The following is a 22,486-nucleotide window of genomic DNA, read 5'->3' on the forward strand; positions in this document are numbered from 1 at the left end:
ATTAGAGACCCATGAGTAGAGTATGTTAATTGATAGAAGAAATGATAATGAGATTCTGTAGTGTCTATTGAGAACATACTACATTAAAGATTAATTGTAGAGATTTAAAAGGAGAGTCCGTTTCTGTGGGGGACACGTAGAGAAAACCTGGAGAAGTTATCCCTATGGGAAAGAAGCTTGACATCTACAGGGAAGCAAGTCAAGCAGCAGGACTGACTTATGTCCAGTGTTTCTCTTAGTATTTTCTAAAATCACCCAGGTTATTCTGTGTAATAAATCACTGAAGTCACTCTTGAATGAGGGTTCAACAAGAGAATTTTTTTCTATGTAATATATATGAGGGGGTTTCAAAAGGTTCATGAAAGTATTCCCTTATCTCTTAATTTCATTTTATGTGAACTTTTTGAAGCTTCCTCTCCCACATATATATGTATGCATATATATTTGCATCTCTCTATATATATGTATACGTATTAGCATTAGACTGCGAACCGCAAAATAAGTTGAGGCTTTTTGCTTCCAGAAAAATTTACGGCCTCAGAAACCTAAAGGTGCAGTTCTATATTGTCTTAACTGAACACAAACACAGACACACACACACACGCACGCACGCACACACACACATACACACACACACTCACATGCACACTGCCATCGAGTTGATCCTGACTCATACTTACCCTCTGCAAGGTGTCCAGTGCTGTCAATCTGGTGACACTGTTGGGTAAACAGTGGATGGCTAACTGCAAGGTTGGTGATTCAAACCTACCAACTGCTCCTTGGGAGAAAGATGAGGCTAACTGCTCCCATAATCATACGTGTGTGTGCAATTTTTAACCTAGGACTATGAACAATAAAAAATACAGGCACACACACAGCCTATTAGAAAATGTTAAATTTTAAAAATGCTTTAAAAATCTTAGCCATAAGGCCCTCATAGAAATCACCTAGTTTTAAAATATTGAAATTTTGGTAATTAAATGGGTAAAGTGCTTCAGCGTCACTAAGAGGTGGCCCTGATAATAAAATAAGTAGACTGTGATAAGATTTTGCTTTAAGTCAGAACTGACTTTATGATGGTGAGTGATTCGGTGCGTGATGAAATTTGTTTCTAGATGAATTCTTGGTAAAACCATATTTAGGCCAGCAAAGAGAACAGCTGAAATTCTTCTCCAGCTTATCAGGTCTCAATTAGAGGGAGCCAAATAAGATTTATGAAGCATAATAGGCATTACAATTTGAAAATGCTACGAAGCTTCTTAGAGGAGGAAAAAATACTGCTGCCCAGAAGAATGTCTCTTCTTTTTAAATTGTTTCTAATGTGATGAGTTGATCGTGTGCAAATAAAGCATTTTGGTATTAATAAAGAAGAATTAATTTTCAACAAATTAAAAAAAACCTAACCATGATCCTATAGTTCTGTAGACAGACTAATGAGTATTCCTCCCAGCTGAGTTCTATTCTGTCATCGTTGGAGAAAAAAAAAATCTTATAATATGTCTCTATATTAGGTCTCAGATCCTAAGTTTATTTGATAAAGCATTTAATGAGAATTTTTACTTACTGAGTGTCGTAAGGTACTTGTCCAGGTGGATTCATGAGACATGTCATTAACAACACAGTCTGTGAGTATGTACAAGAAACTCATCTTTTCAAAACGATAGGGACTGTCGCTGCCTTTGCACTAGCAATTCTCGTTACTAAGGTGGTCATGATATGGCAACTATAAGCAAGTAAAGAGTTGACTTAAAAATTATAAGTGTTCACGAATATTTCCCCTTTCTCTTTTATGATTTGGCTCTCTTTTCCAAAGTTATGTATTTTGTTTCTTTAGCCATAAAGCAGTGGAGCATAAATATTATCTTTCATTTTGCTGGTCCAGACACTGAAAACTAAATTCTTCAGTGTCGTGCAGTCCTGCAAATGGGATACTCTTCTTATAGAATTAAGTGATGCACGAGAACAAATACAAAGCACCACGGTGAGAGGTTTTGTTTCTGCTTTGTTACGAACCCATTCTGTGAGTGTGTCCCACAGTTCCTTCCTTCAGGAAAGGTTTGGTTCGTGCTGTGTGCGTTGAAAGGTCTCTTTTTGCTGTCACATCTTGATCTTGTTTATTAAACACATGTTTAATAAAATTATTCCCAAGAGACCAAAAAAGATTCTACGTTTCAAAAAACCTGCCATGAATGTTTTTTGTTTTTGTATTCTGCTGACTTTCTGAATCTTGCTCGTGGTGGTGGTGGTGGTGATGGTCATGGTCATGGTCATGCTAGTGCTTGCTCTGCTTTGGGTTTCACACGGCTTTGTAAGTAATTTCATAAACTGCTTCAGATTTTGTAAGATGAAATTGAATAGAACGGGTTTGACATTTTCATGACATCTCTTATAGATTAAAAGGTGTAAGGAGACTTCTGAACATGGGGCATACTCAGATCTGCTTCAGCGTCAGAAGGCAACAGTGATTGAGAATAGCAAACTTACAGGAAAGATAAGTGAATTGGAAAAAATGATAGCTGAGCTAAAGAAACAAAAGTCCCGAGTGGAGGAGGAACTTCCCAAGGTCAAGGAGGCTGCAGAGAATGAACTGAGAAAGCAGCAGAGAAACGTAGAAGACATTGCTCTGCAGAAGAGAAGAGCTGAGAGCGAAGCCCAGAAGTACCGCAGGGAGCTGGAGACCAGCGTGAGAGAGAAGGAAGCTGCGGAGCGGGAGCTGGAGCGGGTGAGGCAGCTCACGATGGAGGCAGAGGCCAAAAGAGCGGCTGTGGAAGAAAACCTCCTCAACTTCCGGAATCAGTTACAGGAAAACACTTTTACCAGGAGAACCCTGGAAGACCATCTTAAGAGGAAAGATTCAAGTCTCAATGACTTGGAGCAACAGAAAACCAAGTTAATAGATGAATTAAAAAGGAAGAAAGACAAAGAGGAAGAGCTCTTGAAGCTGGTGAAGCAGATGGAAAAAGACCTGACCTTTCAAAAGCAGATAGCAGAAAAACAATTGAGGGAAAAGCAGAAAATTGAATTGGAAGCCAGAAGAAAAATCACAGAAATCCAGTATTCATGTAGAGAAAGTACACCGCCCACCTGTGCAGGCCTCCAGACAGAGCATGGCAGACAGAAAGCAGAAGAACTCCGGCAGCAGGTGGATGAACTAATGGTGGCCAACAGAAAGGCTGAGAAGGACATGAGAGAGCTGAAGTACGAACTGGACGCCCTCCAGCTGGAGAAGACGTCATCTGAGGAAAAGGCTCGTCTGCTGAAAGAGAAACTGGATGAAACCAACAATTCCCTAACGTGCCTGAAACTGGAGTTGGAAAGGAAGGGTCAGGCAGAGCAGGAGTATTCTCAGCGCCTCCGAGAGCTCACGAGGCAGTTGAGTCAAACCACCGACAAAGCTGAAGAGGTCATGCAAGAAGCTAATGATCTTAAGAAAATAAAGCACAGTTATCAGGTAGAATTAGAATCTCTCCATCAGGAAAAGGATAAACTGCAAAGAGAAGTAGACAGGATCACGAGGTCGCACGCCATCACCGAGAGGAACATGCAGCAGCTAAATTCACAAATCGGTTCTTTTCAGGATGAGAAGGACTCTTCCAATGAGCGAGCACGACGGTGCCAGAGAAAATCAGACCTTCTGAAAGAACAGTTTGAGAAAAGCCACGAGCAGCTGCTTCAAAATATTAAAGCTGAGAAAGAGAACAGAGACAGAATCCGAAAGCTTAATGAAGACTTGGAGAAGAGCAGTGAGTGCGCCGACCTGCTCAAGCAGAAAGTGGACGAGCTTACTAGGAAGAACCAGGACACCAAATTAATGATGCAGAGAATTCAGGCTGAATCAAGAAATGTAGTTTTAGAGAAGCAAGCTATCCAGCAACGGTGTGAAACGCTGAAAGCCCAGGCCGATGGGTTTAAAGAGCAGCTACGCAACACAAATGAACACTTGCACAACCAGACAAAAACAGAACAGGATTTCCACAGGAAAATCAAGTGCCTGGAAGACGACCTGGCCAAAAGTCAGAGTTTAGTAAGTGAATTTAAGAACAAGTGCGAGCAGCAGAACATCATCATACAGAACACCACGAAAGAGGTTAGGAATCTGAATGCGGAGCTGCGTGCGTCCAAGGAGGAAAAGCGGCTGGGCGAGCAGAAAACGCAGCTACAGGAAGCCCAAGTGCAAGAGTTAAGTAACAGGTTGAAACAGGTACAAAACGAGCTGCACTTGAAGACCATCGAAGAGCAGACGACGCACAGAAGGATGGTCCTCTTTCAGGAAGAATCCGACAAATTCAAGCGCTCAGCCGAGGAGTTTCGGAAAAAGATGGAAAAATTAATGGGTTCCAAAGTCGTCACTGAAAATGACATTTCCTGCATTAAACTCGACTTTGCGTCTCTCCAGCAAGAGAACTGCAGAGCTCAGGAGAATGCGAAGGTTTGTGAAAGCAGTATTAAAGAGCTCGAAAGGCAGCTTCAACAATACCGTGAGCAGATGCACAAAGGGCAGAACGTGGAAGCCAATCATTACCAAAAATGCCGGAAACTAGAGGATGAGCTGATAGCCCGGAAACGTGAGGTGGAAAGCCTGAAGCAGAAAATGGACCAACAGATCAAGGAGCATGAGCATCAATTAATGTTGCTGCAGTGTGACATCCAGAAAAATAACACCACCCCCAACTGTACCTTCAAACCCGAGTTTGAGCTGACCGTGGTGAAGGAGTGTCAGCACCCTGGAGAGCTCTGCTCCAGGCCCACAGGGCAGCTTCACCCGGGCACCAGGTCCTCTCTGCTGAGATGGACCCAAGAACCCCAGCAGGTGGAAGGAAAATGGCAACATCAGGTTCTTGATCCAATGCCAGCCGAGGTCCAGAAAGGCCAGCAGTGTTACTCTGAGTATTTTTCTCAAACAAGCACCGAATTACAGATAACTTTTGATGAAAAAAATACCATGACAGGATTATCAGAAATAGAGAAGATAAGAGGGCAAGCCCCGCACAATTCCAGACCACCTGTTAGGTATCAAGATGACAAGTGCGAAATGGAATTGGTGAAGCTTTTGACACCGTTAGAGGTATATTATGTGTTTTCAGTGCTTACCACCTACCTCCGTTTTCTTTCATCTTTTTGTACTTAGTACTCCTAGACTAACTTTTAGAAATCTGTCTTGAGTGTATCTGGCTATAATTCTGACAGGGAAAAAATACCGTATGCTTTTTATTACCTTATTTGACGACGATACATTATTCTCATTTAAATTTTAAATGTTTGAGAGTAAATGCATAGATGTCACAGATGCTCTGTTACATCTGTCGAAATTTATAGTCAGAAAAACATGGCCACAAAAAAGTGGCTGAACCAATTAGTTAATTTCTAATCTGTTCTGTGGCTGAATTTTATCTTTTTAACACACACCACTTGAATATTTTTGTTATCTAAAGTAAGCTTTAGCTTCTCAGAATAAGATTATTTACTTCTGAACTCTCCTAGGTTTGGCTTTTTTCTTATCCTTTATCACCTTTGTTATTAGAGGAACTATGTGTGAAGTGAGCAGGTGTAAGTTGGCATCCTGTCATTGCGGTGACTTTTAACGTCTTATAAATTCCCCTTGCAGATAGCTAAGAGCAAGCAGTATGATATGCATGCGGAGGCCACAGCTCTAAACCAAGAAAAGAACCCAGGTGTCAGTACTGAAGACTGGATGTTTGATGGGTCCAGATCGTCTGGTGGAGCCAAGAGAGATTTCCTTAAGAAAGGCTTAGAACCAGAGACTTTTCAGAACTTTGATGGAGATCATGCGTGCTCAGTGAGGGATGACGAATTTCAATTTCAGGGGCTCCAGCACACTGTGACTGCTAGGCAGTTGCTTGAAGCCAAGCTTCTGGACATGAGAACGATCGAACAGTTGCGACTTGGTCTTAAGACTGTTGAAGATGTTCAGAAAACTCTTAGCAGGTTTCTGACAAAAGCCACCTCAATCGCAGGGCTTTACCTAGAGTCCACCAAAGAGAAGATGTCATTCACCTCGGCAGCCAAGAAATTAATCATTGACAAAATGATGGCCCTGGCATTTTTAGAAGCTCAGGCTGCAACAGGGTTTATAATTGATCCCATTTCAGGTCAGACATACTCTGTGGACGATGCGGTCCTTATAGGGGTGGTTGATCCTGAATTCAAAATTAGGCTCCTTGAGGCAGAGAAAGCAGCCCTGGGTTATGCATATTCCTCTAAGGTCTTGTCAGTGTTTCAAGCTATGGAAAACCGGATGCTTGACAGACAGAAGGGCAAGCATATCCTGGAGGCCCAGATTGCCAGTGGGGGCATCATTGACCCCGTGAGAGGCATCCGAGTTCCCGCGGAAGGTGCTCTGCAGCTGGGCCTGTTGAATAATGCCATTTTACAATTTTTACACGAGCCGTCAAGCAACACAAGAGTTTTTCCTAACCCTAATAGCAAGCAAGCTCTGTATTACTCGGAGCTACTGCGGATGTGCGTATTTGATGTCGAATGCCAGTGCTTTCTGTTTCCCTTTGGAGAGAGGAACATTTCCAATCTCAGTGTAGAGAAAACTCATAAAATTTCTGTCGTAGATATTAAGACAGGAGCAGAACTGACTGCGTATGAGGCATTCCAGAGAGACCTAATAGACAAAATGACGTATCTTGAACTTTCAGGGCAGCAATATCAGTGGAAGGAAGCCACATTCTTTGAGTCCTACGGACATCCCTCTCATATGCTGACTGACACTAAAACAGGATTACAGTTCAATATTAACGACGCTATAGATCAGGGAGTACTTGACAAAGCCGCCGTGAAAAAGTATCAGGATGGCCTCATCACACTGACAGAACTTGCTGATTCTTTGATGAGCCGCGTAGTTCCCAAGAAGGATGTGCACAGTCCTATTGCAGGGTATTGGCTGACGGCAAGTGGGGAAAGGATCTCTGTACTGAAGGCCTCCCGTCGAAATCTGGTTGACCGCATGACAGCTCTCAGATGTCTTGAAGCACAAGTCAGTACAGGGGGCATAATTGACCCGCTTACTGGCCAAAAGCACCGGGTGGCCGAAGCTCTGCACAGAGGCCTAGTCGATGAGGGGTTTGCTCAGCAGCTGCGACAGTGTGAATTAGTAATCACAGGCATTAGCCATCCAGTCACTAGCAAAATGATGTCCGTGGTGGAAGCTGTGAATGCAAACATCATAAGTAAGGATATGGGCATCCGATGCTTGGAATTTCAGTTCTTGACGGGGGGGCTGATCCAACCACAGGTTCACTCCCGGTTGTCGATTGAAGAGGCTCTCCAAGTAGGTGTTATAGATGCCTCCATTGCGATGAAACTCAAAGATCAAAAGTCTTACACCAGAAATATAATATGTCCCCAAACGAAAAGAAAATTGACATACAAAGAAGCCTTAGAAAAGGCTGATTTTGACTTCCACACGGGGCTGAAACTCTTAGAAGTGTCTGAACCTTTGATGACAGGAATTTCTAGCCTCTACTATTCTTCATGAAGAAGCTTTTGTAGTGTTATGGGTTACACGCTGGGCCTGTTTAACCACAAAGTCAGCAGTTCAATCCCAACAGCTACTCAGAGGGAGAAAGACGAGAATTTCTATCCCTATAAAGATTTACAGCCTAGGAAAGCCTAAAGAGCAGTTCTACATTGTCCTGTATGGTCATTATGACTTATAATCGACCTCTTGGCTGTGGGTGGGCAGGTAATATTCTTCACGATAAGGTAACAATCCTGTTACGCAAGTAACTTTACACACACAACAATGATACTGTGTAGTTATGGACTCTATCAAAACCGTCATTGCATTGATCAACTCATTTGATACAGTGAGTTGTGGCCAAACTCAAGACCCACTGCCATGGAGTCAGTTGTGACTCGTAGTGACCCTGTAGGAGAGGGGAGAACGGCCCCTGTTAGTTTCTGAGACCATAACTCTGCGGGAATAGGAAGTCCCATCTTTCTCCTGTGGAGCAGCTCATGGTTTCAGCTGCTGATCGTGGGGTATGTGATTTGTGTAACATCCTCCAAATACTGTTTCTTGAGGACAGGAAATATCTAAGTGCTACAAAAAGAAAATAATTTTTAATTATTTGAAAAATTATATAAAAATAATTTTTAATTATTTTTTAAATTATTAAAACATAAAATGTAGCAGAAGATTAACTGCTCTAAATGGTCCCATTTAGCTTTGAGATTCTTTTTTTTAAAAAATCTTAACCCACACTACACTGAGAAGTCTTACTTGGATTACGAGATAAGGCTGAAGAACTCCACCAAATCTGTAGCATCATTTCTTCAGAGCTCTCACCACTTCTGAGTAGGTCCAGCCGCCTCACTTATCAGATGGTATCTGTTCATTGCTCTCACCGAAAGAGGACTTCCCCAAACACCATAGAATTGAAGAGGAAAATGCTAATTTGTTCCTTTCTTTGTAAGGCTTTCAGTGTTTCAGATTGCCTCGAAAATGGAAAAGTTTTGAAGTCTTTCTGTATAAAGTAAACCCCTTTGCATATGAAAATGTTTACCTGAAGCTCTCATTTCTAGTTAAGACGTTGGCATGAATAATCAACATAAGTGTATTGTATGCTGGAGGAGGGGGAACGGTGGGTTTTTTTGATCACTCTGTATAATTTTTCTGTGTGTAGACATTCCGTGTGCATTCAGCTTGCCATTGTCTAGGACTTCCTCAGGACAATCACGATTGTAATGCTAATGCAAAGGCAGCAATCCAGAGATCTTCTGATGCCTCATGAATAAAGTTGAGTCTGTTTACTTGTCAAGTTGATGGAACAGCTGGGAGGTGTAGACCCATCAGTAAAGAAGGTCTCAGTTTTCTTTTTCACTATGCGCATCCTGGAAGTATGTCTGCTATGCAACATGATAAGCACGGCTAAGTAAAACGAATAAAATGTTTTGTCATCTGTGTGATGAAAAGAATATCTTCCCGTTCTTGTTTTCTGGGAGCGGTCATTTACCACGGCATATCTTTTTTTGTCACGCACACCTGTCAGAAGTCACTGGACGAGGAAAAGAAAGAGCATGTTGGAAAAGCCAGAGAACTACAGAAATGGGTATCAAATATCAGCAAGCCTTTGAGAGATGGAGAGAAGGCTGAGAAATCTCTCTTCTCTAAGCAAAAGGTATTCACTGAGGTCCTGCCTTAACAATAGCTGGAATTTACTGAATTGATAGAATCTAACTATTACGATATGAGTTAGTTATTCATTTCCCTCATCCTTGTAGGTAATGGGGGTCCGTGCGCATAAGTAACTTGCCCAAGGAAGCAAAGCTAGTATCAGTCTAGAGGGGCACGTGACTCCACAGCCTGAGCTCTAAGGTGGACAGACAAGTGTATCACTTCAAATAGTTCCATTGGCTTCCTGACTGGAATGATGAGAAATGAGAAAGAACTGAGTCTTCCTGTTCTGTGCCCAGAGTACATCCGGGTCCTCACATAAAGATGAAGCTATGCTGTCTCGTTCTCACAATTGTAACATAGTGTTTTAAGAAAAATGCAGATTAAAATTAGGGTGTTTGTGGTTTTTAGCATGAGCTTCACTGTGCTTTCCGGGCTCTTCTCTGCTTCATAAAGAGACTTTCTACAGTGAAGCACTGGCATTGCTAGGTGGAGTCTCTTTCCTCAGTAAACGGTTTCGTCTCATACACTGCAGTTACCTAGCTAGAGGTAAATTGCTGCAATTTGTGGGATGTTCTAGTGCTCCATGGACTCTTGGGCTGGACCACTTGAAGTTCTTGGTACATTGGTAGATAAAATATGAATTCTGGGATTGCTGCCCTTAGTGATAGCATCAGGAGTTCTATTGTATGGTTTTAAAATGATTGTACACTAAGACAGGTACCATTAAAAAAACCAAGACCAAACTGCCCCTACATAATCCTCTCTTGCTCGTTGTTACATTTGGAAATGTTAGACACTCCCCTCTCAATATTTAATTCCCATTCTTAGCTAAGCATTTGATTGTGAATGATTCACTTATAATCAGTTAAATTCTTGAATTTATTAAGTAGGGAAAATTTTCAGTGTCTTACATAATTTTGCCTCTATGAGAAAAATATGCCTCTGAGAGAGTTATATACCATGGCATATATTTGAAAGTTATTCAGTGGAAATAAAACTTAGCTCACAGTTTTACATTAAATTTTAGAAACTAATGTAATTATGTTGGGCATCAATTGCATTTTAATGAAAACTAATTGATCTTCAAAGTAATTGTAGATATATAGCTTAAAATTCTATGCCCCTTTTAAAAGAACAACTTTTTTTTCTGGGAAACATGGACTAGGAACCTTTTGATATTTTCTCATTTTCTAGTTGTATGAAATTCTAAAATCCATTCACAGTGGTCCTCAACCTTCCTAATGCTGCATCCCATCAATACAGTTCCTCATGTTGTGACCCCAACCAGAAAAATATTTTCGTTGCTACTACATAACTAATTTGTCTCCTGTTATGAATCAGCTGACCCTTGTGAAGGGTCGTTTGAACCCCCAAAGGGGTCGCGACCCACGGGCTGAGAACCGCTGCATTAGAAGATTAGTTTTGTACCTCGTGCAACTGCCATTTATCATTTCTGACCATAGGAACCCTATAGGGCAGAGTAGAATTGTAAATCTCTACAGTATAGGAGTAGAAAGCCTTGTCTTTCTCCCAGTTTGAGGTCTAGTACATATACTTTATAGTTTTTTGGAGAACAACGAGGTGCTCCACCCTCATAAAGGTTTACAGCTTGGGGAACCCTATATTGGTCTTTGTGACTTTGAATAGATTTGAAGTCAGTGGGTGGATCTCTCTCTTAAAGGAAAATTAGGAGAATTTGATGTGAATAATAAATCAGGAATCAGTAAGGCTTCCTGATTACCTATACCTATGAAAAACAAACTTTAGGTAAAATACATGGGAAAGTGCATGCACCATGTCATTGGTCCATCATTGTCATTCCTGTTCTCAAAGAGTGGGCATTAGTTTCCAATTATTCTCAAGTAATACAACGAGAGACTAGGAGAAAGTGCCGCAACCTCATGCTTCCTTTGGCCGCTGCAGGAGGAATGGTTTAGACTGAGAGTTAAATACTTCCACTTTGCTGAGACTGGTTCAAAGGAGCATTGCACGCAGGCCTTACGGGGATGGAAGGTGGAGTGCTGCACTTCATGTCTCATTGTTTAGTACGAAAATGTACAAGGATGACCTTGGACTAGTATTGAAACTACAACCAGCTGATGAATTGAGGCAACCTGTGCTCCACTGTTGGACTGGGACAAGTGCAAGCACATTGTAATATTTCCTCGTGAAAATAATGGCAGTTCAGATGGGTAGAGTGGGCTTTCCAAGATCATGCATCGTAGGAAAATTTACCCAGCCCTGTACACGGATAATGTAGTGTCTATTGACTTCAGTCACCTAGAAAGTAGACTTTCCACTTGATTCATTTTTAAATATTGCCGTTCAGTCTTGTGGGGGAAAAGTTTGATGTAATTTCTCTACCTTCTAGATTACCAGCGAAGAGATCACAATAAAGAAGGAACAAATATCAGAAGCCCTTCAAGCCTTGCAGGTGTTTCTGGCTAAACATGGTGACAGGTGTGTATGGTGGTGTGAGTCCCATTCGCAGCACGGGAGCAGTGTTCAAAACACTGAGCAAAGCAGAAGATCGCCAACTTTAATGGAGCCTTTTAGTTAAACTTGAGTGTAATTACACTTTAGTTATTAATGTAATCTCGTAAATACGTACCCTCTGTTAGGCTTTCCCACAGCCCTGCAATGTGAACACCATCTATATTTTGCTGAGACAGAGCCAGACAGGCGAACGATCACTAACTAGTCTGGGTGGAGTCAAGACTCCAAGCCAAGTCTGAGTTTTCAGCAGTGCTCTCAGAGACTGACCTCTGGTACAGAATGCATAAATATGTTCTTGTTTCTTAGCTGAGACTCGTGGTGACACGATTTCTTCTACCTTGCTCTTACATTTTGCAGCGAAGTACTATGAATATTTTAACTGGTGACGCAGGGAAAGGTGAAAAGCATTTCTAAACTCATTTGGACATACTTTTTGTGAATATTCCAGAATGACTGTATTATCCCTTAAGGAGTCAGATTGATTCTTGGGGAGGGCCTCCTTATTAGTTCGAGGAATAGTGCCTTCCTGTTGGATTTTCCTTCCACGTTAGAGATAACAACGGGGATCTTTCCCTTCTCTCTCAGATAACAATAATTTTTTATATTGAACATTTGTATGTGTTAAAGAGTTACCAAGTGTATCCATTTCCACCCTTCTGTCGGAGAGTCAGTTTCTCAGAGTCCATTTCTCTGGCAGTATGATTGTTCTAAGATCACAGAGGGCCTCCTGGATTATATCGTTCTAAGATCACAGTGGATTTACTGGATTATATTGTTCTAAGATCACAGCGGATTTACTGGATTATATCGTTCTAAGATCACAGCGGGCTTCTTGGGTTATGGCTGTGCACTTTGCAAAATCAGAACTTTTTTTTAAAAGAACTTTTATTTTTTTTAAACATTTTATTAGGGACTCCTACAACTCTTATCACAATCCATACATACATCAATTGTGTAAAGCACATCCGTACATTCTTTGCCTTCATCATTCTCAAAGCATTTGCTCTCCACTTAAGCCCTTTGCATCAAGTCCTCTTTTTTTTAATCAGAGCTTAATGTATCATCTTTAGCACTGGAAGATTCGAATTGCCCTTTTTACACTTTCTGCTTCTTTTAGAATGACAGACGAAGAAAGAAATGAACTGGAAAACCAAATGGCAGCTCTTCAAGAAGGCTATAATTTGTTATTTAGTGGATCTCTGAAACAACTACAAGAAGCACAAACCTCAGGCGAGGAAAAGGGAGATGAGCAGGTAAACTTTATTGACAACTTGAGGAACTTTCAGACACCTTGGTTTTGTTGCATGGTTGTGGAGCTCTACCAGAAATGGGTCTTGTACGTGGACAAAACAAGCAAACAAATCACAAACGGGGTTCATGTAAGTGCTTGAAAGATTCCAGTGTTGTGTATTAAATGGATCTTACACATGCTGGTCACCAGTTTCTGTGACAGCTTACTACCCTTTGCATGGTGAAAGAAAGAATCATTCATTTGTCTAACGCTTCTCTTTCTAAGCCACTCTTCCGCTGCTGTCTGAGGTGTGTTATCATGTAAATGCGATCTTCTAAGGTGGACTCATCTCTGAAGGTGGCCTTGGACTGTTGTAGCATTTGTCTGACTTACAGAGATGCCCGGAACACTTGCTTGAGTTGCCCTCGATCATATGTTACAGTGAATGTATGGGCGACAGGCCATAGCAACTTCTTAAGAGGCATCAGGAGTCACTTATCAGTTGGCCTGAATGTAAATGTTTCAGATCTGATACTACATGTCAGCGAATGTGTCCCGGCATTCAATACTCTGTGTCCAGAACGTTATGTTTATATGTGATGCCTTTACTCCCAGGAATACGTAGCTATAATTATGTGGTAGTTTGGAGGTATGTAATGATTTTTTTCAGATTCTTAGTTTTTGACTGTTTAGTTTTATTTCTTTTTTAAAAGTCTGTATGCTGTAAACATCCATAGCATGGGGTTTGACTCTCTTTCCATGTCAGTAGACTCTAATCTCACCCAACTGCGGAAAGCATGATTTGCCTTCTAGATACGTGCTCTGTTTTCTCACGTCATCGACTCTAGTGTGTCCCCACTAACCTGGTTAATGTGCACAGTAATAAGTTTTCAATTCACAGATGCATGTTGTGTTCAAAGCTTTATCACATCCTGCGCTGGTGAATAGATCACTGACATAGAGCACTTGCGCATGTGAGCTGCCTAACATTCACAGCCTTACCGCGCTCTGGTAAGTAGATGCTTTTATGTTAAAAAAAAAGTATCATTTACAAAATCTCTACATCATTTTCATGAAACTCACCCACCTTTATGCAACACGCTGACCTGGGATTCTTGCGTTCTCCTTTCAGCTGGATAAAGTGATTGCAGGTACCATTGATCAGACAACCGGCGAAGTCCTTTCGGTCTTTCAGGCCGTTTTAAGAGGCCTCGTGGACTACGAAACAGGAGTCAGGTTGCTTGAGATGCAGCTGATGATTTCTGGTCTAATATCGCCAGAATTAAGGAGGTGCTTTGACCTCAAAGATGCCCAAAATCACGGCCTGATTGATGAGCAAATTCTGTGCCACCTCCAAGAGCTAAATCAAGCTAAGGAGCTCATTGCTGCTGTGCCCTCTGCCGCAGTTCCAGTGCTGGACGCTCTGGCTCAGGGTGTGCTGTCTGAGACCATGGCTGTCCGCGTGCTTGAGATCCTGCTTTCCACGGGCTTCCTGGCGATTCCGGCCACGGGAGAACAGTGGACCCTCCAGAAGGCTTTCCGCCAGAACTTGATTTCCTCAGCATTGTATTCTAGGGTCCTAGAGAGGCAAGCCATGTGCATAGCTCTGATTGACCCCTGCACTTCTGAGAAGGTGTCTCTACGGGAGATGCTTCAAAGAAGCGTTCTCCAGGAAAACACAGGGATGCGGCTTCTGCCTGTGCGACCACAAGAAGGCGGCCGGATAACGTTAAAATGCGGAAGAAATATAAGCATTTTAAGGGCATCTCATGAAGGCCTCCTGGACCGGGAAACCATGTTTCGGTTATTAGGCGCACAGCTGCTCTCTGGAGGGCTGATTGATTGTGACTCTGGTCAGAGATTGAGTGTTGAAGAAGCTAGGTTAGAAGGAGTGATCGACAGAGACACGGCCAACAGCATCCTCACGTACCAGGCTCAAACAGGTGGGATCATACACTCAAAGCCCGCAAAACGCCTGACTGTGGATGAAGCTGTCCAGTGCGACTTAATCACTTCCAGCAGTGCCCTTTTGATCATAGAGGCTCAGCGGGGCTACGTGGGACTCATTTGGCCCCACTCTGGTGAAATCTTTCCCACTTCTTCCTCCTTACAGCAGGACTTGATCACAAACGAATTGGCGTACAAAATCCTGAATGGCAGGCAGAAGATCGCTGCCCTTTATATTCCAGAAACCTCGCAAGTCATCGGTCTGGATGTTGCTGAAGACCTAGGGGTTATAGATAATAACACCGCCTCGATTTTGAAAAATATAACTCTGCCTGATAAAATGCCAGACCTGCAAGATTTAGGAGCTTCTTGTAAAAATGCCAAAAGATGGCTCACCTTTTGTAAATTCCAGCCGTCTAGTATCCAGGATTATAGCCAGGAAGAGGAGGTTTGTGATGGAGAAGAGCCAGTGGCAACTCAGAACTCAGAACAAACTAAACAACTCTTCCTGTATTACTTGATGATAAATAGCTACATGGATGCAAACACAGGGCAGAGGCTTTTGATGTATGATGGGGACTTGGATGAGGCTATTGGGATGTTACTGGAAGGGTGTGGTGCAGAATTTGATAAGGACACACTCACAAAAGAATATCTTGATTTAAATACCTCTAGTATATTTCTTAACAATGCTCCCAGTCAGGAAAATAAAGAAAAGGATGAAAGTACAGTCTTACCAAGTAGTTTTGATAAATGTCCCCACAAAACATCTGAACACGCAGAGACAAATGGAAGTAAAAAGCATGGCATTGATGAAGCACTTATATTTTATCAGTCAGGAAGCCTGGCAAATGTACAAGCAATCGATCGTAACATTAACAGCTCATCTAGTGTGTGTGTCCCCAATGCCACATCATATTTAACACAGCCGGAATTTGTGGACGTTAGCTTGCATAGGCGTAATTCTGGAGACATACGTAAAAACTGTGAAACTCCGTGTCAAGTTGAAACAAGTGAACACATAGATGGATGTAGGCCACATAAAAACAGCACAAACTTTGCAAGTGGTTTGCAAACTAATGCTAGTGGGAAATCCAACAGCAGTTGGTCCCGTGATCACAATGAAACAGAGACTGAAGGTAACAGAAACAAGGATTCAACTTTCTTTGACTATTCACCCAGACTAAGTGCCCTCTTAAGTCATGATAAATCAAGAAGTAATCAGGGAAGTTTTAAGAACGTTTGCGCTCCAAAGAGCAACGGAACCGAACACTGGACATTGCCCTGCAGTGACCAAACCGTGTTAGTGGGTCAAAAACTGGGAGAAGGATGCCAAGATCAGTATCTGGGAATTGCAGGTATTAACATCAGTTTACAAGGAGAACCCCCTGGACGGGCATCAGTGAATGAGGCCTGTGACAGGCCTCAGGTCCAACTTCTGAGTGGTAAGTGCACTGCAGATACTTCTGGTGAGGGTGACAACATGGGTGCTGCTTTGCCGTGGAAACGGGAAGACAGACAAAATGAGTCTGAAATGGGAGAGCATCCTTGTGCCATGACTCCAAGGGAGGCTGGGCAGCCCCGGGGTGAGGCCAGTGCCGCCCATGCTTGTGGCAGACCATTGCTGGAAGAAGCCGCCGGGGCCGGTGACTATGAAACGTCACTGCTGGATGAGCAGGAGAGCGACACAGAAACCGACACTGAGAGTGATGATGACTTTTATGACACTCCCATGTTTGAAGACGATGACCACGATTCTCTGCTTCTTGAAGGTGATGACCGTGATGGGCTGCGACCCGAGGACTACGACACACTGCAAGAGGGGACTGATGTGACTGAACCTCTTGGAGATGTTTTCTATGAGTTCACAAGCGAGGAGGGAAATTCTGGGTTTCCCCAGGTGGGGTGGGTTGGTAACTTGAGTGTGAGGGAAGAACCCCAGCCTCTTCAAGCTGTGTTCTATCCGGGTGAACAAGTACATTTGCCTTCAGCTGGCTCAGACCAGGTACATGGACTGTTGCTGAGAAGTCTATCAAAAAGCACAGATAATCTGGAAGGTGCGAAGTCGGACTCGTGGATCAGTAATGAAAGTGCAGAAGGAAGAGAGAGCTTCGGTGCTTCATTCAAACTGGATGACGCTGGCAGTTGGAGAGGAAGAAAGGAGTGTGACCCTGGAAAAGAATATAAATTGTATGTTGATCATTTCGATTCAACGGAAAGTGAAGAAAGTTACGGGCATCGTGATCAGGAGGACGATCGGGACAATGATGCTGAAGATGATGTAAAAGAAGGAGGAGATGGAGATGAACACAAAACTGCCCCAGGCCAAGATGCAGTTGGAAGCATCTGGTCGTGTGCCGCTAGGAATGAGAAGGAAAACAGTGATGAGACTCAAAGTATCAGTAAAGCGATCTTCCTGCATAAAATGCACAATTACCATTCCTTGGAGAGACAGCACAGTGTAAGTGTCTTACAGGCAGCATCAACTAGTAAAAGTAGGGTAGTTACTGAAAGAAATACCCATCCAGAAGATACAGCTGTTGTTGGAAAACACAAGGACTGGGTGTTACATCATGAGATGATACTGAAAGATGCATTGTTGCCTACCATTAAAGACCCTGGATCAAGACAGATCTCTGGCCCTGAGGACGCATTACAGAATGCTATTGTCCTTTCAGCTTCTGATTTAGATAATAATCCAAGGAGCACAACGTTGACATTGATTCAAGAATCAGCATCCGTGGAATCTGTCAGCGGCAAAGGTGGGAATCTTGAGGATGTGACACCTGAAGTTGACTCATCTTTTAAGAAAGCTCTTTATTCTGACCCAGATTTAATGGAAAGACGTGCTGAGGAAAGCTGTTTGTCTTCTGAAGCATCTCTAAGGGGCAGAGGTCACCAAAGAAATGGAAGAGATGGAAATGGAGCATCAATTCGGAACATGTGCTCAGATAAGGGAGAAGAGCTTATGGGAAGTACAATAGAAGAGGATAAAGATCTCGAACTTGTATCTAATAAAGGTGCGAGGGAAGATACTGAGTTAGTTGGTAGTCAGTGCCCATCCCTGCCGATCACCGGGCATGAAGACCATCGTAAGGAAGGGACCCTGCAGACAGTGGTCAGTAAAAGTCCGGTTCAGTTTGAGAATCTTGGAGAAATATTGAACACATCAGCTTCCAAAGGGATCAGTGGCTCTACTATTTTGTCCAAAGGGAATACAAACACTAAGAAAGAATCCTTTTCGGCGCAACCTGATAGAGAGCCTGTTCCATTTACATCTTTAAAACATTGTACTCTGAGTGTAAAAGGGAAGGATGCACTGAAACCAAACACAGACATAGCAGGCGGGCTAAATGTCTCTTCACATCCTGGATTGAATTCAGAGATTCCGAGCTGTGACTCAATCGATGTCCCTCCCATGAAAGAACACTTAGAGCTAGGAACCACGAGTGTAAAAGAAAGGGCAACTCTTATCCAAGAAGGCTCTCCTGTGAATGAGATGGTCCAAAAGCATGACCTTTGCTCAGAAGGAACTGCCTCAGGGGGAGAAGCAGAAAGGCCTCAGCTCACACCTGAAATTAATGAAGCCTCACGTTCAGTCCTACCCCTTAGCCGGGTGGAGGACCCCGGGGGAAATACTGCCCTGGTGCAAGTAGAACGCTGTGTAAATGGAGTGCGAAATACCTCCAGTGACACTTCAGGCACTGATGGAATGGAAAGCCTGAAAGCAACAACTGAGCAAGAGCCACCAACAGAACAAGCCGTGTCTCCAGGAGGCCAAGATAGGGATGTCCAGAGACCTGAATTATCCCGGGTGTTGGTTGAGGACCTAAAGGAAATCTTTAAGAGCATAGTGAAAGAAGGTCACGTTAATCCTCAGGAGGTCGGGGGACCTTCCGCCTGTTTAGATGCTAAAGTGTTAATTCAGAACATAATTGGGAAGTTGGACGCATCAAAATTGGGAAACGAGGGATCAAATAGATGCAGTGGTTCTGGAAACAGGGACTCTCCTGGAGCTCTTCTCCTGAGCAGTGTGCCAGAACTCAATGCAGAAAGCAGGGAAGAGCCTTTCTGTATCACACATCTAAAGGCCGAACTGCTCTTTGATATATTAAGGCAAAACCAGTACAGCCAAGAAATCACAGGAGCATTTGAATTGATGAAAGAATTAACTCAGTTGGAATATGATCTAGAGAAAAGAGGCATCGCGTCCAAAATACTCCCATTGCAACTTGAAAGTGTTTTCTGCAGACTGCTCAGAGATGGATATTCACAGAAATCAGAAGAGGCCGGAGACTGCAATAAACAACCATCTGCTGCGTCTGAGTTGGTGGATGCGAAGTTACAAGTACTTGGAGACCTTAAAAGCCAAGAGGGAAGCCACTGTCCTACCTCAGAGAACCCTAAAGAAACGGGCCGACAACAGTCTCCGCCTTGTGCATCAGTATTGCCGAGAGATGCACAACGAGAGTGTTACGACGATTCCCTGGACAACTTGGAATGTGTTTCAGGCTCAACAGAAACGGCCCTTGGCGAAAACGCAGCGGAACTCGTAAGTTGACCTCTACGTTTTACGTGGAAGTGGTTGCATGAAATCACTTGGGAATAATCCCCTGTCTTTTATTTCCTTTAAGTAAATCTGCATGAGGACTACTGAAATAAAATGTCCAATTTCATCTTTAGTTTTCCAGTGAGTCACAGCAGTGCGCACAGCACACTGAAAAAATGCTCGAGTATTTGGCTTTGCTGCAAGATATGAAGCCTCCTCTCTTCAACCAGGAGCCTCTGGATAACAATCTAGAAGCTTTGAAAAACCAAATCAAACAGTTAGAGGTGAGTTTGCTGCTACCTGTCTCTGGCTGGTGGTCAGCTGATGTCATATTGATAGGGTTTTGTTTTTTTTTTAATCTCTGGAGTATGAGTTGTGTTTGCGTTTCTCACAAAATAGTAAGCGGGCCTGGGAAATATTTCTTTGCAGACATTTGAATTGGGATTGGCTCCGATTGCTGTCATCTTAAGAAGAGACATGAAGCTGGCAGAAGAGTTCCTGAAGTCTCTCCCGAGCGGCTTTCCCAGCGGGCAGCTTGCGGAACTGAGCGACAGCCACAGGCGTCTACAGGCCGCCTTCTTCTCCCTCAGTGACGGGTCTTCCGAAAGAAGGAGGCAACTTGTGCTTGCGATGGGCTCTGAAATGGTAAGCACAAAGATGTTTCCACCGACCCAAAGCTGAGTTTTGAAGAATTCATCATTTCGTCCCAAGATGAAGCATTTTCTTTTCAGACCGTTAAGGCTTTAAAGCAGAATCATTGTTTGTAAGCACATGACATTTGGGGCCCAACAGAAATCAACACACAGTTTTATTTTCTAGGCGAAACTGGCCGTTTCCCATGAAGAATTTCTGCATAAGCTGACGTCGTTTTCCGATTGGCTCTCAGAGAAGAGCAAATCTGTGAAGGATATTGAGGCCATGGATGTTGGAGCTATTGAACTAAAGACAAGCTTGGAGTTTCTCAAGGCAAGCATCAAAATAAATATGACCAAGTGTCTTTGAAAGCCAATGGATTTCATAGAAATGCTTAGAAAAAATACCATCTTTGTCTCTGAGAGGTGTCTGCTTTTAAGATCATCAGTTTGTGGATGCCAATCTGAGGTTATCTCCACCTCATCATCAAACTTTTACTACCCTAGACATGTTGATATTTGCATTCATGTTAATGTTAGTTAGTCCGGGAGCCCTAGTGGTACAGTGGTTAAAGTGCTCGGCTGCTATCCACAGAGTTGGTGGGCCCCGCCAGCTACTCCAGGGGAAACTGTGGTCCCCGGCTTCTGCATCTCCCGTGGGAGCCCTGGGAGCCGTGCGACCTGGCCCTGTAGGCTTGTTAGGAGCGGGGTTGACTCAGCAATCGTGGTTTCCTTGGTTGCCTTACTCATTTGGATCAGGCTATGTTTCTTCTATGTTCTGACTTTGAACAACATGCCTCTTGAATCATGGTTAGAAATCTACGGGTCAGAAAATCAAAATTCTGAATCCCTCGGTTCGTTCCTATTTCAAATGCCCCACAGTCTCATTTCTGGTCTCTGAGAATTGCAGGACTACCAGAAATACTGGCAAGTCCCATTTAATGCCGCTGATGGTCTCCGGTGTGCTGAGTGCACCTGAGAAGAAGCTTTACCTTCGGTCAGAGTTAACATTTTACTTTGTGACATAGCCGGCAAGGTTCCAATGTCGTTAGAAGGGCGCTTTATCTTTTTATGTAACACTAGTTGCCGTAGTATTTCATAGTTTCATCCCTCTCGTTGAAAGGGCTTCAACATTTTGTAGGAAAAGCCCACTGTCCTTTCATTCTGTTTTCCCACCGGCTTTTTTATAGCTTCTTTGCCCTGCGTAGGAGCCCTGGTGGCTCGGTGGTTACACATTGGGCTGCTGACGGCAAGGCCAGCAGTTTGAGCCTATCAGCTGCTACTTGGGAGAAAGAGGAAGCTTTCTACTCCCGTGAAAAGTTGCCGTTTCGGAAACTCACGGGGCAGTTCTGCCCTGTCCCATGGGGTGGCTATGAGATGGCATCTACTTGATGACAGCGAGTTTGGGGTTTTTTTTTAACTTGCATCACCAGGTTATATGTAAAATTTTGGCCTAGTAAATGCTGAAAGAAATAGATCAATAAAATTTTGATTCCCTGATGAAAGAGGCCTGCTTTAAAATGTAATTTGAATGTTTACCTTTATCATCTCTCTCGGTAACTTGTAATGCTTTGTTCACAGAATGTGTTCAAAGACCTTGGACGTACCAAAATGCAGCTGGAGACAACTGCCTTTGATGTGCAGTTCTTCATTTCCGAATATGCACAAGATCTGTCTCCCAACCAAAGCAGACAACTGCTCAGACTCTTAAACACAACTCAGAAGTGTTTTCTTGATGCCCAGGAGTCAGTTACTGCCCAGGTGCAACGTTTAGAGGCTCAGTTACAGCTAGAGCAAGAGCTTGGTGATCAGAAGGTTTGCCTTTCTTTTGGGGTTGGAATTCCAGGGTACGGGAAGATAGGAATGGCTTTCTAGAAAGACAATTCATGGATGGGTACAAGGTAGAGACTAAAATATAGAAAAATACTGTTTTTCATATTGTTGCTATAATTCCATTCATTCCTCTGGCTTCCTAAAACAAGCCTTTTCCAGGGAATGTTGCAGGAATTTGAAGGGATATGCGGATGAAGGTAGGGCTGCAGAGATTCAGGGTATCTCGTCCCCTCTGGGAGATAATATTGCAATACCAGGGTGGATCCAGGGCTCTGGACCAGACTGCTGCCTTTAGATTCCCACTGCACAGCTCAAGAGCTGTGTGACCTCAGGCAAGTCACGTGACCTCAGTTTTCCTCATTGGTCAACTGGAAACGATAGTGCTTCCCTGGAACAATTATGAGCATTTGGTTAAAGGATGCATGCGGAACGCTCGGCGTCTTGTCCAGCTTGTGTGAAGCTCTTGGTAAACGTTATCTATGGCTACAAAACATAACCGATCTATAATAGGAAGAGAAAAGGTGCATGCATATGGTATTGACTTAAAAATACTGTATTAGAAAATGACACTTTAAAAGAGAGCTGCATCTAATCAGAGTGACGAGCCAACGGGCGGGAATGACTGTCTGTGGGACTGGGCACCGGGATTA

The 22,486-nt window shown here is 43.1% G+C and overlaps 1 protein-coding gene across 14 annotated transcripts in view; it reads left to right on the top strand.

The window, feature by feature from the left end:
* DST (dystonin) overlaps positions 1-22,486 on the top strand; it is a 450,811-nt gene that overhangs the window by 289,777 nt on the left and 138,548 nt on the right. For 9 of the 14 annotated variants that reach the window (XM_075554951.1, XM_075554950.1, XM_075554962.1 and 6 more), the window contains 8 exons: positions 9,021-9,149; positions 11,520-11,608; positions 12,762-12,897; positions 14,008-19,374; positions 19,506-19,655; positions 19,801-20,016; positions 20,191-20,337; positions 21,585-21,818. In XM_075554951.1, the coding sequence (XP_075411066.1) occupies positions 9,021-9,149; positions 11,520-11,608; positions 12,762-12,897; positions 14,008-19,374; positions 19,506-19,655; positions 19,801-20,016; positions 20,191-20,337; positions 21,585-21,818 (6,468 nt within the window). Of the gene's footprint in view, positions 1-2,392; positions 5,066-5,605; positions 8,920-9,020; positions 9,150-11,519; positions 11,609-12,761; positions 12,898-14,007; positions 19,375-19,505; positions 19,656-19,800; positions 20,017-20,190; positions 20,338-21,584; positions 21,819-22,486 lie in introns of those variants that run through there. The other 5 variants (XM_075554957.1, XM_075554958.1, XM_075554959.1 and 2 more) reach the window with 2 other exon arrangements.

This window comes from Tenrec ecaudatus, chromosome 7 (genome assembly GCF_050624435.1).
Source record: "Tenrec ecaudatus isolate mTenEca1 chromosome 7, mTenEca1.hap1, whole genome shotgun sequence".
Taxonomy (NCBI): Eukaryota; Metazoa; Chordata; class Mammalia; order Afrosoricida; family Tenrecidae; genus Tenrec; species Tenrec ecaudatus.